Source organism: Thermobia domestica, chromosome 7 (genome assembly GCF_964235325.1).
Source record: "Thermobia domestica chromosome 7, izTheDome1.hap1.1, whole genome shotgun sequence".
In the NCBI taxonomy this organism is placed as follows: Eukaryota; Metazoa; Arthropoda; class Insecta; order Zygentoma; family Lepismatidae; genus Thermobia; species Thermobia domestica.
This window is the reverse complement of record NC_137460.1, coordinates 51,459,765-51,473,102: the sequence shown is the minus strand read 5'-3', so window position 1 is coordinate 51,473,102 and position 13,338 is coordinate 51,459,765. Positions and strand designations below refer to the sequence as shown.

General features: G+C 36.9%; 1 protein-coding gene across 1 annotated transcript in view; it reads left to right on the top strand.

The window, feature by feature from the left end:
* Window positions 1-10,915, top strand: part of LOC145690083 (uncharacterized) — a 63,392-nt gene extending 52,477 nt beyond the window's left edge. Inside the window, exon 16 of the mRNA XM_081764614.1 lies at window positions 9,133-10,915. Within this exon, the coding sequence (XP_081620740.1) occupies window positions 9,133-9,228 (96 nt within the window). The 3' untranslated portion in view covers window positions 9,229-10,915. The remainder of the gene's footprint in view (window positions 1-9,132) is intronic.
* The last annotated feature ends 2,423 nt before the right edge of the window (window positions 10,916-13,338 follow it).

The following is a 13,338-nucleotide window of genomic DNA, read 5'->3' as shown; positions in this document are numbered from 1 at the left end:
TAGCCTTGGATCGAACCAGGTACATATCTCACACCAGAGATAAGGCTCAACCACTAAGCTACCGTGCCCGCAGGTTGATTTCCAAGTATCTTATTTGTAATACCAAAGCATGCCAGTTTTATTTATAGTACAAAAATATGTCAACTCTGTGTGTACCGCTAATTCCTAATAGTACAGTCAAGCTAATAGGTGTCGCCATATGCACTACCTACCTCATGATGCCCATAGATGTCTCTAGCGTGCATACAGTTTACCGTTTTAAAGCTATTGTGACGATTTAATTGCATCTTAAGAGCTGTGTCGTTTAAATTTAGTTATTTGAAAATGGATAATGACGATATTGAACATAACGTACTTTCCTGTTTATTATTAGGACAAGTAAAAATTAGAGCATTTATAATTAAGTCCGATTTTAACCTATAATGTACAGAGGACTGAGCGCTTGGGTGCAACAACTAGTATATATATATATATATATATATATATATATATATATATATATATATATACAAAAAATTATTGTCAAAATAAAATTTATTAGAAACGCGTGAAGAAAACTCTTTTTACCTGATTAATCGGCGTTGGAGCACTGATAGCCTCTAGTACAGCTCTGATTCGTTGTGAAATCGAGGCACAGAAATCGTGAATATTTTCGGGAGAAATATGGATCGTGTTAGGGTAATACCACAATGATGTGGGCCACAACATTACAGAACCGTCGACATGTTTTACGGTAGGAAGGAAATAGTTCGGAGATTCTTTGAGTATCCGACGTATACGAATATGACTTTTATGTTGGAAATAATGTGAAAGAGAACTTATCGTGCCATGTTACGTGTTTCCTATTGTCGGCTCTCCCTTTACATATTCTCGGTGCCATTGCCTTTGTGCTAAAGTTGTCCGCGATGATAAGCGGTTCGCAAATCACAGTGTGTGATTGTGGATGTTTAGGTTATGCAACAAGCATAGTACTGTGACTGTCATAATATGTGTTCCTTGTGCTAATTGAGTTTCGGAGTCACTTTTTGTTGCATTCGTTCTGTGATTTTTGGTAAATGTTCAGTGATCCTTGTCACTGAGGCTTTTCTTCCATCTACTATTACTTTTTTCACCTATGTTTGTTTGCCATGAGTAATGTTGGTCATTATCACATTGAACACTGTTCCTCGCGACACAGTTATCATACAAGCTACCGTAGATAAATCTACTACTGATCGCGCACCCACAATTTGGCCTTTTTGAAACTCAGAGGTTGCATTGTGGTTATGTGCTCGCTTCAAAACACATCCATTCTAACTCTCTTGACGCACTATAGATGATTGCTTGTCACACCGTTAACAATAGCCAGGCGGTACATACACATCTTCATTGTTACCACGTCTTACGTGTTACAAGCTACAGTTGTTTCCATTATTTTCATTGATTGGGAATTTAAAGCGGATCTCAGCTCCAAAGTTATTTGTCCCCGTCTTGGAAAGGTTAATAGCTCACAGGCACTCTTAATAAAAGTACTACTAACATAAAAGTAATGATCGAAAACATGGCTTCTAATTAGTGAAAAGGAATAAAACTCGCTGAAATATACAAAAAATAATTTTAAAAGTTTCAAAATATATATTAAACACAAGTTGTGAAAATTCTTTACTTTCATAAGTGTATATATAATGTTATATATTTTTTATTAAAAGAAAGTTGACTGAAAAATATTTTGGAAATAAACATCGAACAAAAAAAAAAAAAAAAGTTCTAAATCAAAAGTCAGTATTTTAGAGGAAGAAATTCACCTGTGTTAAGATTAGCCTGCCCAGCTCCAAAGACTTTAGAATATTAAATGGGAACCATATTATTATTATTTAGGAACTTTCGTTTTCTATTCATAATAGATGGTGCTACATTCAGCGAGAATTGTACATTCTAACAGTATAAGGGTGCTTGCTTATGATAAGTCTCCCTGCTTCTGTTTATTCATTTACACTAACCAGGGATGATATCGAAACTGCACCTTGAATTGGGAGACATTCTATATATTTCCTGATAGGACTTCTCAAGCAAGTTCCAAAACAGGTGCTCGTTTCGTTCCCGGAAGTGACCCCGCCTTTGCAGGGGCTAAAATATATAGAACATTTTTACCTATATTCTATAGCAGGTGTACATAAAGTACGTTGCTACCCCTAAAATTTGAAATATATGCTTAAACAACTAAAACACCTGTTTCATCAATTTAACGAAGTGAAAATATTCGCTCCATGGTCCCCGCAGGGTCCCAGGTGTGGTCCAACTCAAAATTTGCAATTGAAAAGAGGGGCAAGTAGCATATCGTTTGAAAGTTAGTGTTAAAAGAAAAACAATAACAAAAGTCTCATAACTCTAATCAAACTCTGTGCGAAATGGCGCAAGACTCAAAATTTGAAAACAGTCTGCAGCTAACAATGCATGGCCACCACTAGAATTTCAAAACGGTGAAACAGGCGTCAAAATTCTAAAACACATGTTTCATTATTTGAAAAGTGCTATTTTTCGAAATGATAATGTTTACCGCAGGGTCCCAGGTGGGGTCCAACTCAAAATTTGCAATTTGAAAAGAGGGACAAGTAGCATATCGTTTGAAAGCTTGTGTTAAAAGAAGAACGATAAATTGCGGTACAAACTTGACCTTCACACGTTTGAAAGGGACAACTGTCCGTGTTTTCCCGATTTTTGCAAGTGCATTTTTTTTTAGCGATCGCTTCATTGAAGACCAGGGAGCTTGTAGGTTTGTTCTGACGTCTACACTTTTCTTGCGCCGCTATCTACGCCAACGGAGTTAGTGGTTTTTGAAGATGTAGATTACGAATCTGGCAGTGTGTATTTTTGCCATTATCCTATTCGCGAAATATAAGGGGACGTCAGTAGACGTATCTGCAAAACCCATATTTTAGGTGCATTTTCCAACTCTGTAAAACAGTAGCAGTTTTAGGGGTTATTATTATTATTATTATTATTATTATTATTATTATTATTATTATTATTATTATTATTTTGCAAGTTTGCGGGTCAAATTCAATGGTGTTTATTTGAGTTTTCTATTCAAAGGTTATAGCAAAGGAAGCCAATTGCAGAAGCGATCGCTCACCGTTGAGTGCGTGCAGCGCACGAACCCATGACTTTACTTGTTAATCTTCTCGTGGATGTTATAATATTTTACTTGGTATCACGATGGCAACTGTGCAGGGAGTGATGAAAGCTCTCTGTAGCTTAGAAAATACTGACTTTGTTTGTGTTCAGCCTTCCGATGCCGACAAAACAATTGCAAGGAAGATTCACAAGCTCATCAAGTTGATGGTGACAAACTCTGTTCACCAGGACATTACAATGACCGTAGACGATTATGTTACGTTCGAAGACAACACTCAATTCCAGCCATTGGACACGACATCAAGTCAACAAAGAACTGCTTCGAGTACCGAAGGCGATCCTGATTACGACCACTTGGACCCAAGTCCTTCTCAGGAAACTGCATTTTGGAGATTATGGAGTGAATCGAAATTGAGGGACGGTGTAGCAGCTTATAACAACGCATCCAGTGGTCGCAAACTCAAGGATGCGAAACACGTAGCAAGAGTTGACATCTGTACAAGTGACATCATTCGGATGAAACTATTCCTGGACAAAGCATCCAAGCGGACCAAGCTAGCAGAACTCCGAGAATCTGTCAAAGCATAGTGCAAAAATCAACGCGCTGTTCAGAATTTTTTCAACATCACTGAAGACGACATTGCCGTGGAAGCCTTGGAACAATCGCGGAAGCTAGGGGTTACTAGTTTCAAGGCATCCTGATTCTGGATCCGCCGAATATTGAGAGAAATGAACTGGTGTTCCAGGAAAAACACAAAAGTCATGACAATGGCAGCCAGAACAAAAGCACTGAAACTTTCAAACGAATTTGACAGCTACATTCAACAAATCAATCGGGAGATTGAAAAGGGTAACTACAACCTTGATCAAGTTGTGTATCTTGATCAAAGTGGATTCAATTATGAATTACTAACGCCACGAACTCTAACTCAACGTGGAGTAAAAAATGTCGAAACTCAAGTAAGAACCGAATCAAAAATGACACATTCTTACACAGTCCAGGAAGCGATTTCGGCATCAGGAAAGCTCGTGGGCCCGAATGTCATTGTGAAATTCGGATCAAGGGTCCAATGTAAAATCCCTCAGATCCCTGCAGTCATAATCAGAGCCAACAAGTCAGGAATGATGACAAAGGCTATATTCAAGGACTACATGCCACATCTTGTTCGAGACGTTGGAACTCCATGTCTTTTGTTGAAGGACGACGCAGCCATCATGAGAGATCCGGACTTGTATCAAGAGTGTCCTGACTTACATCCACGAACAACCACTCCAGGGTGTACTTCCTATGGACAGCCATTCGATGTGGGATATATTCTTTACAGAACAATAATGGTGAAGCGTGCCCACAAGCATGTTCGGAATGAAGGACTTGGAGACAAGCTGGACATGACAAATCGGTATTCCAGTGCTCACTTGATTGGGGTAACACGAAATCAGTTAGAATCACCCAGATTCCAAGATATGATCAAGTACGCTTTCGGCCAATGTGGATACATCGACCTTCCTGACGATTTTAGTTACCAGTCAGTGAGAGACTTGTCTTTCAGTTTCCACACAAAGGATCCAGCTTTCTCGATATGTTCGATTCCGAACGACGAACACTGCATAGAGAAGAGTTTTATTCAGTGCTGTTGGTGTCTCCAATCACTGTGCTTTGATCACTTCTTCATGAACAACAGCATGGCCGCACCCCTCCACGAGACATTCAAGCCTCAATATCATGCCGTAGAGTGATCGTCAATTATATGGCCCTCATACCTGCATAACAAAGATAAAGTTCTGGCAGCTACCACGTTGCTACGACCGTGGCTCTCACATATAGACCAGAACAAAAGCCAAGCTTCAGCAAACAACATTCGACGAAGCCGTGTCTTCTAGACTGCTTCTACCAAACGGGTCGTCGGAAAGTTGAAGAGCGATAGCTTATAAACGATATACTTCTTGAACCCTTTCCAAATGAAAACTGAGCTCCCTCGTGGCTAAGCGGTTAGCGTATGCGCCTTTGGCGTGGGAGACCCGGGTTCGATTCCCGGCGGGAGCTCATGTGGTTCGGATTCCACGTTAATCAGTAGGTCCACGTCTCATATAGCCTCGCTGCTGAAAGGGACGCTAAACTAAAATCAACTCAACTCAACTCCAAATGAAAACTTCGAGGTAGACTCCGCCGGGGACCTAACGAGGACCCTGGAGCAATCATTTTCATTTAGATAAATTGCACGTTTTAAATACTGTAACATGGTTTAGAATTTTGACACCTGGTATCACCGTTTTGGAATTCTAGTGGTGGCCATGCACTGTTAGTTGCAGACTGTTTTCAAATTTTTAATCTTCCGCCATTTCACACAGAGTTTGCATTGAGCTGTGAAACTTCTGTTACCGTTTTTCTTTTAACACTAGCTTTCAAACGATATGCTACTTGCCCCTCTTTTCAAATTGCAAATTTTGAGTTGGACCCCACCTGGCACTTTGCTGGGACCCTGGGGTAAACATTATCATTTCGATAAATAGCACTTTTCAAATAATGAAACATGTGTTTTAGAATTTTGACACCTGTTTCATCGTTTTGGAATTCTAGTGGTGGCAATGTACTGTTAGCTGCAGACTGTTTTCAAATTTTGAATCTTGCGCCATTTCGCATAGAGTTTGATTAGAGCAGTGAGACTTCTGTTATCGATTTTCTTTTAACACTAGCTTTCAAACGATATGCTACTTGTCCCTCTTTTCAAATTGCAAATTTTGAGTTGGACCCCACCTGGGACCCTGGGGCAAATATTTTCACTTCGTTAAATTATGCTTTTACAATGATGAAACAGGTGTTTTGGCGTTTAAGCATAGAATTCAACTTTTAGGGGTAGCAACGTACTTTATGTACACCTGCTATAGAATATAGGTACAAAAGTTCTATATTTTTTAGCCCCTGCAAAGGCGGGGTCACTTCCGGGCACGAAACGAGCACCTGTGTTGGAACTTGCTTGAGAAGTCCTATCAGGAAATATATAGAATGTCTTCCAATTCAAGGTGCAGTTTCGATATCATCTCTGGTAAGTGCTCAAAATGATTCATTAAAAGTTTTCCTCTTCTCTCAGTTGTGATCAAATCAACAATCGTAAACAATTTATTAATAATAATGAGTGGAAATACTAATTCTGTTGGTTGCGTTTTTAAATTTTTTTGTCGAATATTTACACCAAATAGGATAACACTATAGTATGGCTATGGCTACATTGAATATACAGCGATTCAAATATGTTTTCCGGCGAGCGATAAGAACGAGGATTCGAATATTTTTATAGAAGAATCCATTCATTGATAAAACCTGAAATACGAAAGAAAAAAATCAACAGGGTATTTAGTCCACTATCCTTATATTCAAAGATTCATATTTGTTGTGTATATAGAAAGAAAATAGTAGTTGCGTCCAATTTTACTAATCAATAGTTTACCACATGCATTAATATAATTCGTCAATTATTTTTATAATTTCCGCTCTGTTCCTGGAGAGGAGTGCCCCAGTAAAAGAATTTCGAAGTATTCGATATAATAATTGACATACGTGAGTAATTCGTGTATTATGTGTTCCATACGCTCCATAAGTAATTAATAATACTATTTAAATGGAGCCAAAAAGGATTAAACGACACAGAAGATATATATGAAGTAATAATTCAATAACTTTTGAGAAAGTAACAACGAAATTTTTTGATCCTAACGAGCCAAATTAATACTTAACAAATAAATAAACCTCTTACGAAGGGTTGCTGATAAAGATTGAGCCTTACCAAGAAAAAATTGAGCTAGGAAGTTGAGACTCCCACACAATTCCACATATTCCTCTAGTAGGTCAATGCATTCGTGACATCTGTCTTGCAACGTTTTAAGTCCTTGTAAATATGCTCATCTGTAACATCAATTGCCGCTTGAACACTATGAAAACGTGACCTTTGAGATGTTTTTTGAGATTCGGGAACATGATAATCGGATGGAGCTAGATCGTCCAGTGAACTAAGAAGGATGAGGTAACACTTGAAAGCCTAGAGTGCCCAATGTGTCCTGTGTTTCAGATGCCTGTGTGAGGAGGTGGTGGTGTGCAAACGCAGAACACCTTTGGAGATCTTACCACGACGTTTGTCCTTGATGTTTTCGCGCAATTTCCTCAAGAGACCACAGTAATATGCTGTAATCGTTGCACCCACTGGAAAAAAAAACAACCTCTTTTCTTGCAGAATCTTCCAAAACTGTCCGCGAAGTTCTCACTCTTTCCAGCCTTTGTTCCTTCGTCAGAAGTTTGGGGATCCACTTTGCTACAATCTTCCTTATATCCAGATCATTATGAATAATGATACCAACTCTTTCACATGATACGCGCAAACATGTAGCAATCCTTTTGGCTGATATTCGACGATCTTCCATTATCATGTCCTGAATGGCTTGCAAATTTTCGAGAACAGACACAGAAACAGGGTTGTCATTGGGTTGTGCACTTTCAACATCAAAATGGCCCGTTCTGAAGTTTGCTACCCAGCATTTGACAGTTACATATGACGATCCATTGTTCCCCAAAGTTTGTTTCATTTCATCGTAGATCTGCGTCGCACCTTTCCTTGGAGGAAGAGAAACTTCATGATGATCCTATGCTCCTCTGGACTGAAGCTCTGGAGGTGCAGCCATGTTTACTTCTGAAATGAAAAAGAAAAGGATGTTAATATCATAGAATATTGCATTTTGTAACATAGTCTATACAGATCCTGCCCTATATACCCTACTTATTTCAGCTTCCAAGCTCAATTTTTCCCATGGTAAGGCTCAATCTTTATCAGCACATCCTCGTATTTCCGTGTATAATTTAATTATTTCTCGTCCACACAAAGCAAAACCTCCTACTTATTAGGATCACGCAAGTGGGACTTAACAATATTGTAGTGTTAGTGCATCCGTTACTCCGCACGATAACTTGAACGGAAGCGAATTTTTAGATTCCGTTTCATGGAATGGATAGCTAGAGCGATTATCTCCGTCGAGTTTAACGGAGTTAATCCGTTTACATGTAAACGGGTAACGGTGGCTTACGTCCGTCCGTTACTTTATACGATAACATTTAAACGAAAGCGAATTTTGTAATTCTGTTTTTTGCAGTAGATAGCTAGAACAGTTACCTCGGCTGAGTTCGTTAACGGAGTCAATCTATGAACATCTTAACGAATAACGGTGACTTACGTCCCTTCGTTAACACGATAACTCTTCAACTAAAGCGATTTTTTGAATTCTGTTTTTTGCAAAGTAGTAGAAGTACACATCTTACTGTTAGATAGCAGCAAAAGTCCTCAGGCGGTTCTCATCTCGGTACGAAATTAAAACTTCTAGTGTGTGATCCTTTTTGCTGTCACCAGAGCAGTGTGCGAATTGAAAAATTTTCCCAGGGGGGGATGAATTTCACCCATATGCGCACCCAGTCCTCCCCCCCCCCACACACACACACATATATATATATATATATATATATATATATATATATATATATATATATATATATATACACTAAGAAGTACAAAACAGTTGAGATGTGAGATCTTTCATAAATTTTCACTCAAGTAATATTTAGGTTAGCTACGCAAAGTAAGAATTGTTCCCTTTTTCTATCTTATCTTTATGTCCATTTAAAAATACTCCAGAGGGGGGAAAAGTTATCCCTGCCAGGGATAAAATTTTTCTTCTCCAGGGTGGGAAAGATTTTTGTCAGGGGGGGAAATCCCTGGCATCCCTCCCGCCAATTCGCACCCTGCACCAGAGTTTATTTCGTATTATGTCTCAACACAACACACTGCCCAAAATAGTGTACAGTCAACTTGGTCCAACAAATCGGTATCTATTTGTTACATAAAAACCCGAAAACAGATAAACAAACTAAGCCTCGTCATCTTGAGATATAGGGTCCGCTTTCGAAACACCGCCCTCATTCTCCAAGAACTATACATAATAAATGTAACAAACATTAATTTTCACAACATTATATTTCAGTCACTGTGGTCTGGTCCTGGGCCTTCACCATTGGAGCGACTCCTTGAACAACAGAAGCAGCAGCGGGAGGGACCAGCCCCCAAAGGAGGAACTTGAAACTTTGTGGATGAAGATTGCTATGACAGCTAATTCGGAGCTCCCTCACGTAAATGCAACCTTGTCGTAATAGCACAATATTACACTGGTGCTTGGATAGGGAGGAGAGGTATAACATCTGAGAAATAATACATAACAGTACAATATTGTCCATTAATCACTCTACAGCAGCAGTTGCTGTATTGGTGTCCGTTGTGTTAAGTTAATGTGGCATCCAGTGTTGAATACCAAATAAAAATATTTTAAAAAAAGACTATGTTAACATAGAAGGTAGATGTGAGTGCAGAGTGTTGACCCCGACATGAGCTTTATTCTATTACCAGATAAATGATGATTTCTAGTTGAGATAATAGAGCATTGATAAAAACAAAAAATGACCAATAATAATAATAATCATGCATTAATAATGGATTATCTATGCTGCCTAAGTGGAACTTTTCCATATAAACATATTACATAAGTATAATATCATTTCATTACTCACCAACAGTTATGTACCAATTATTAAATATAAAAAAGGGGTTTTAGCAAAAGAAATAATAATAATAATGAGGTGCTCCATGGGGTAGTGCTAAGATCTCTTAATTGCGTTAGCATAATGCATATAGAATTAACGGAGGTTTGGCATTGTCCATGCAGTTTACTCGCAGTTTCTATTGAAAAAGAAAGGTAAAGATGCAATGCAAAATAGACTGAATGGTAGAAAGCCAATAGCAAAATAATATAGTGCGCTCTCAATAAGAAGCGTAATAATGGCTGCGACTTTTTATTAAAAGTTTATTTTTATATAGTGGACAAGGTACTACAGGCTTTGGTATATTTGCAAAAGTACAAGATGCGAGTACTATATATAAATATATATATATATATATACATACATATAAATATTGTTAAAGTACAATTTTATTTTGTCTTTTTAATGCAAGTAAATGCATGGATTTAATGCATAGATCAATGAGAGGGATATAATTTATCATGATCTGTCTAGAAATAATGAGAAGAGAAAAAGATAATAATAATAACATGGGACATAATATTACTTGTGCATAATTGTTATTTGATGCTCCTTTCTATCATAATAGATACATATATATCACACTAATTCCAAAGGGGCTTTATATGTTCTATTTTGCCGAATTATTTGTTAGTTAGGAGGTGAAAAAAAAGAGAAAAAACAAATACAACATCCGTAGTATTAATTGTGTGATTTTGGAAAGGTGGGAATTCTGACAGGCAGTTTGCCTGAATAGATCGACTGAATTTTATTTTTTCGCTGTTATATAAAGTACTCATCAGCCATTTCCATGGAAAGCTATAATATATATATACACATTTATATATATATATTCATAACTCGAGTACTAACTGGCCGTGAATCAGTGCTAATTACCATCATCATGTCTGTTATTTTTATTCAGCAGTATTGTGTTTCATAGATGTCACTTTCCATGGTCACTTTGAGTCATTGTCTTTATAACACTTTTTTTTTTTTTTTGTTTTTAAATCAAGGGCTGTAAAGTAATGGAATTGATTTACGCAACACAGTTATCTTCACTCCATAAGTTATGTTTTTGAGTTGTCACAATAATCTGTACCTATTATGCATGCATAAGATACTCTACGATGTAATAATAATATTACTGCTAAAAATTCCAAATAAATGCAGCAATTGTCAATACCAGTAAAATTGTTCAGTATATTAATCCATTACCCTAGCCCAAAATCTTTTTTTTTTTTTCTTTCTTCGCAGTAAGTATTCAAATACTATGGACTACTACCGAACTGAAGTTCATTCTCTCCCTTTTTTATCTTTTAGGATTGGAAACTAGCAAAAAAATAATTATTATTGTGTGAAATTATAGAAAAGACTAAAAGAAGGGTTGTCCGATCAGTGGATCTTAGAAATAGTTATTATTTCACGACTTCCAAATTGATAATGTATATATTGAAAATTTGTACAAGCTACGTTATTATTTCAACTAAAAAATACTATGAGGCAGTAAGGACTGTATCGTTTAATATAAATACAAGAAAGAATAAAACCCAATATGTAACACAAATTCTGAAGCAAAATACAAAATTTTCAAATAGTTATTTATAATTCCAAGAAGGAATACGTTCGTACAGAAATATAAAATTATGCATTTTTGCCTACTTTTCGAACTTTTTTCAAATACAGCTCATAAAATTTCGGACAACTTGGTCAAAGGTTTTGGCCACCCTGTTCCAATATGTACGAGACCTGTTGCTCGGACATCGCAGTACGAACACTTTTGCGTAGTTTGCTTTCAGTGAAGCCCAAAAGAAATTGAATCGAACGAAGCTCTACAGTTTGGAAGATCCACCGCTTTCTCAACAAAATTGATTTTGATTTTCTCATACTATTATTCAACCTTGAATCCATAGTGGAAAGCCACTAAATCGGGCCAAAAAATACATGTCCCACTATTTATTATTATTATTATTATTATTATTACTAGCTGAACCTGCGCTCTCTACACAGCGCATTCGCATATGAGCATAAATCTCCTTATCATTCCTTACAACATCTGTATATGTCCCTTTACAGACACAAGTGAAAGACGTACTGATTAAAAAAAGCCAAGGGGTATCATAAAGGGGAGACTTTTTTCGATTATTTTTTCTCAATATCTCGCACAGTTTGCAAGATTTGAGCCTGCTTCCGGTTGGAGTTTCTAATTCATGTATGACCAGTGTTTTCTTTCTTGTTGCATGCAGTATGTAATAAGCAAATACATTACATACACAATTAATTGTAATGTCAGTTATATATGGTGTTCATTGGGCAAAACACTCCCCCCCCCCCAAAAAAAAAGGTTCATCCTAGACGAGAAATGGTTATCCTTCCTTTTCCATTATTATTTGGCCATGAAACAAACGCCTGAGACATATACAACCCCTATATACAAGTGTGGTGTTGGAATGTATAATGCTTAGGATGTGATGCTTTAGTTTTTTTTTTTTTTTTTTTTTTAATTTCAACACTTCCAGTGTACCCGTAAAAATGTAATAAAGAAATAGTGCCAATGATTTATAAATATTCAATTAGAACTGGACAAACTACATGAAATTTGGAATCGATCAGTGAAAATGTCATCTTTCTAGAGCCTGTAGTTTCCGAGATTTCATTGTCGAAAGGATTGGCCACAAACATATAAACGTAGTTTAAAAGAGCTCCAAAGATGGCAGCACAATTCATTTGCATTTATTTCGGAGAAGGCTTATTAAAGGCAAAGGCCTTTGAAAAATAATTTAAAAGGATAAACTGTATGAAAAATATTTCTTTAAGTAATTTATTTAAAGTACACTCTTTTAAAAATATTTGTCTTTGTTATAAACGTGAAATCACAAATAACCGTAAATCAAAGGTTTGAAAGCTAAGGTTATAGGTTAGAGTTCGGTCGCTCTTAATTGGTACTGTAGCATTTTAATAGATAGATTATTATTATTATTATTGCGAGAAGTCGATCGTTAAGGCACTCTTTCACTCTCAAGTTGGCTGTCATTGAGATGATAAAATGTGGCCGTGATTTTATCTGATATTCATATATTGCCTCCCATACCATAACGATTTTTCCATATTTTCCTGTGGAGAAACGATTTGACTGCTTTGTTGACTTGCGTATCTTGGGAAACATTGTAATATTGGGATCTGGCAATGATTTATAGTATCACTTCACGTAGATTTCGTCTATTGATACAAACAACCTTTTTGGAACAAATCGAGTTGTATAATTTTCTGACGCGAGTTTTTAAAGTATCATCTTGTTTTGCAAAAGCTCTTTCTTAGATGCGATCGGATTCACTAATTCTTTTTGTCGATTTCGGGATTGCATTCAGTCATTGAAAGAATACTCCTACCGTATTTTTTAATTATGCTTTGCACTCCACCAATTACATACTCCTGCCAGCTGCACAACTTTTCTGTACATGAATCCTTTCAAAATGCACATTTTTTCCACAATAGATTTTCTCTTCTGTGCTGAAAGTCCTTGCATTTTTCTTTTTTCGCACAATGTCCGAGCAGTTTTAATGGCAACTGCTTCTAATCCTTCACTTACATAAATGCCTATCATTGATTCCTTTCTG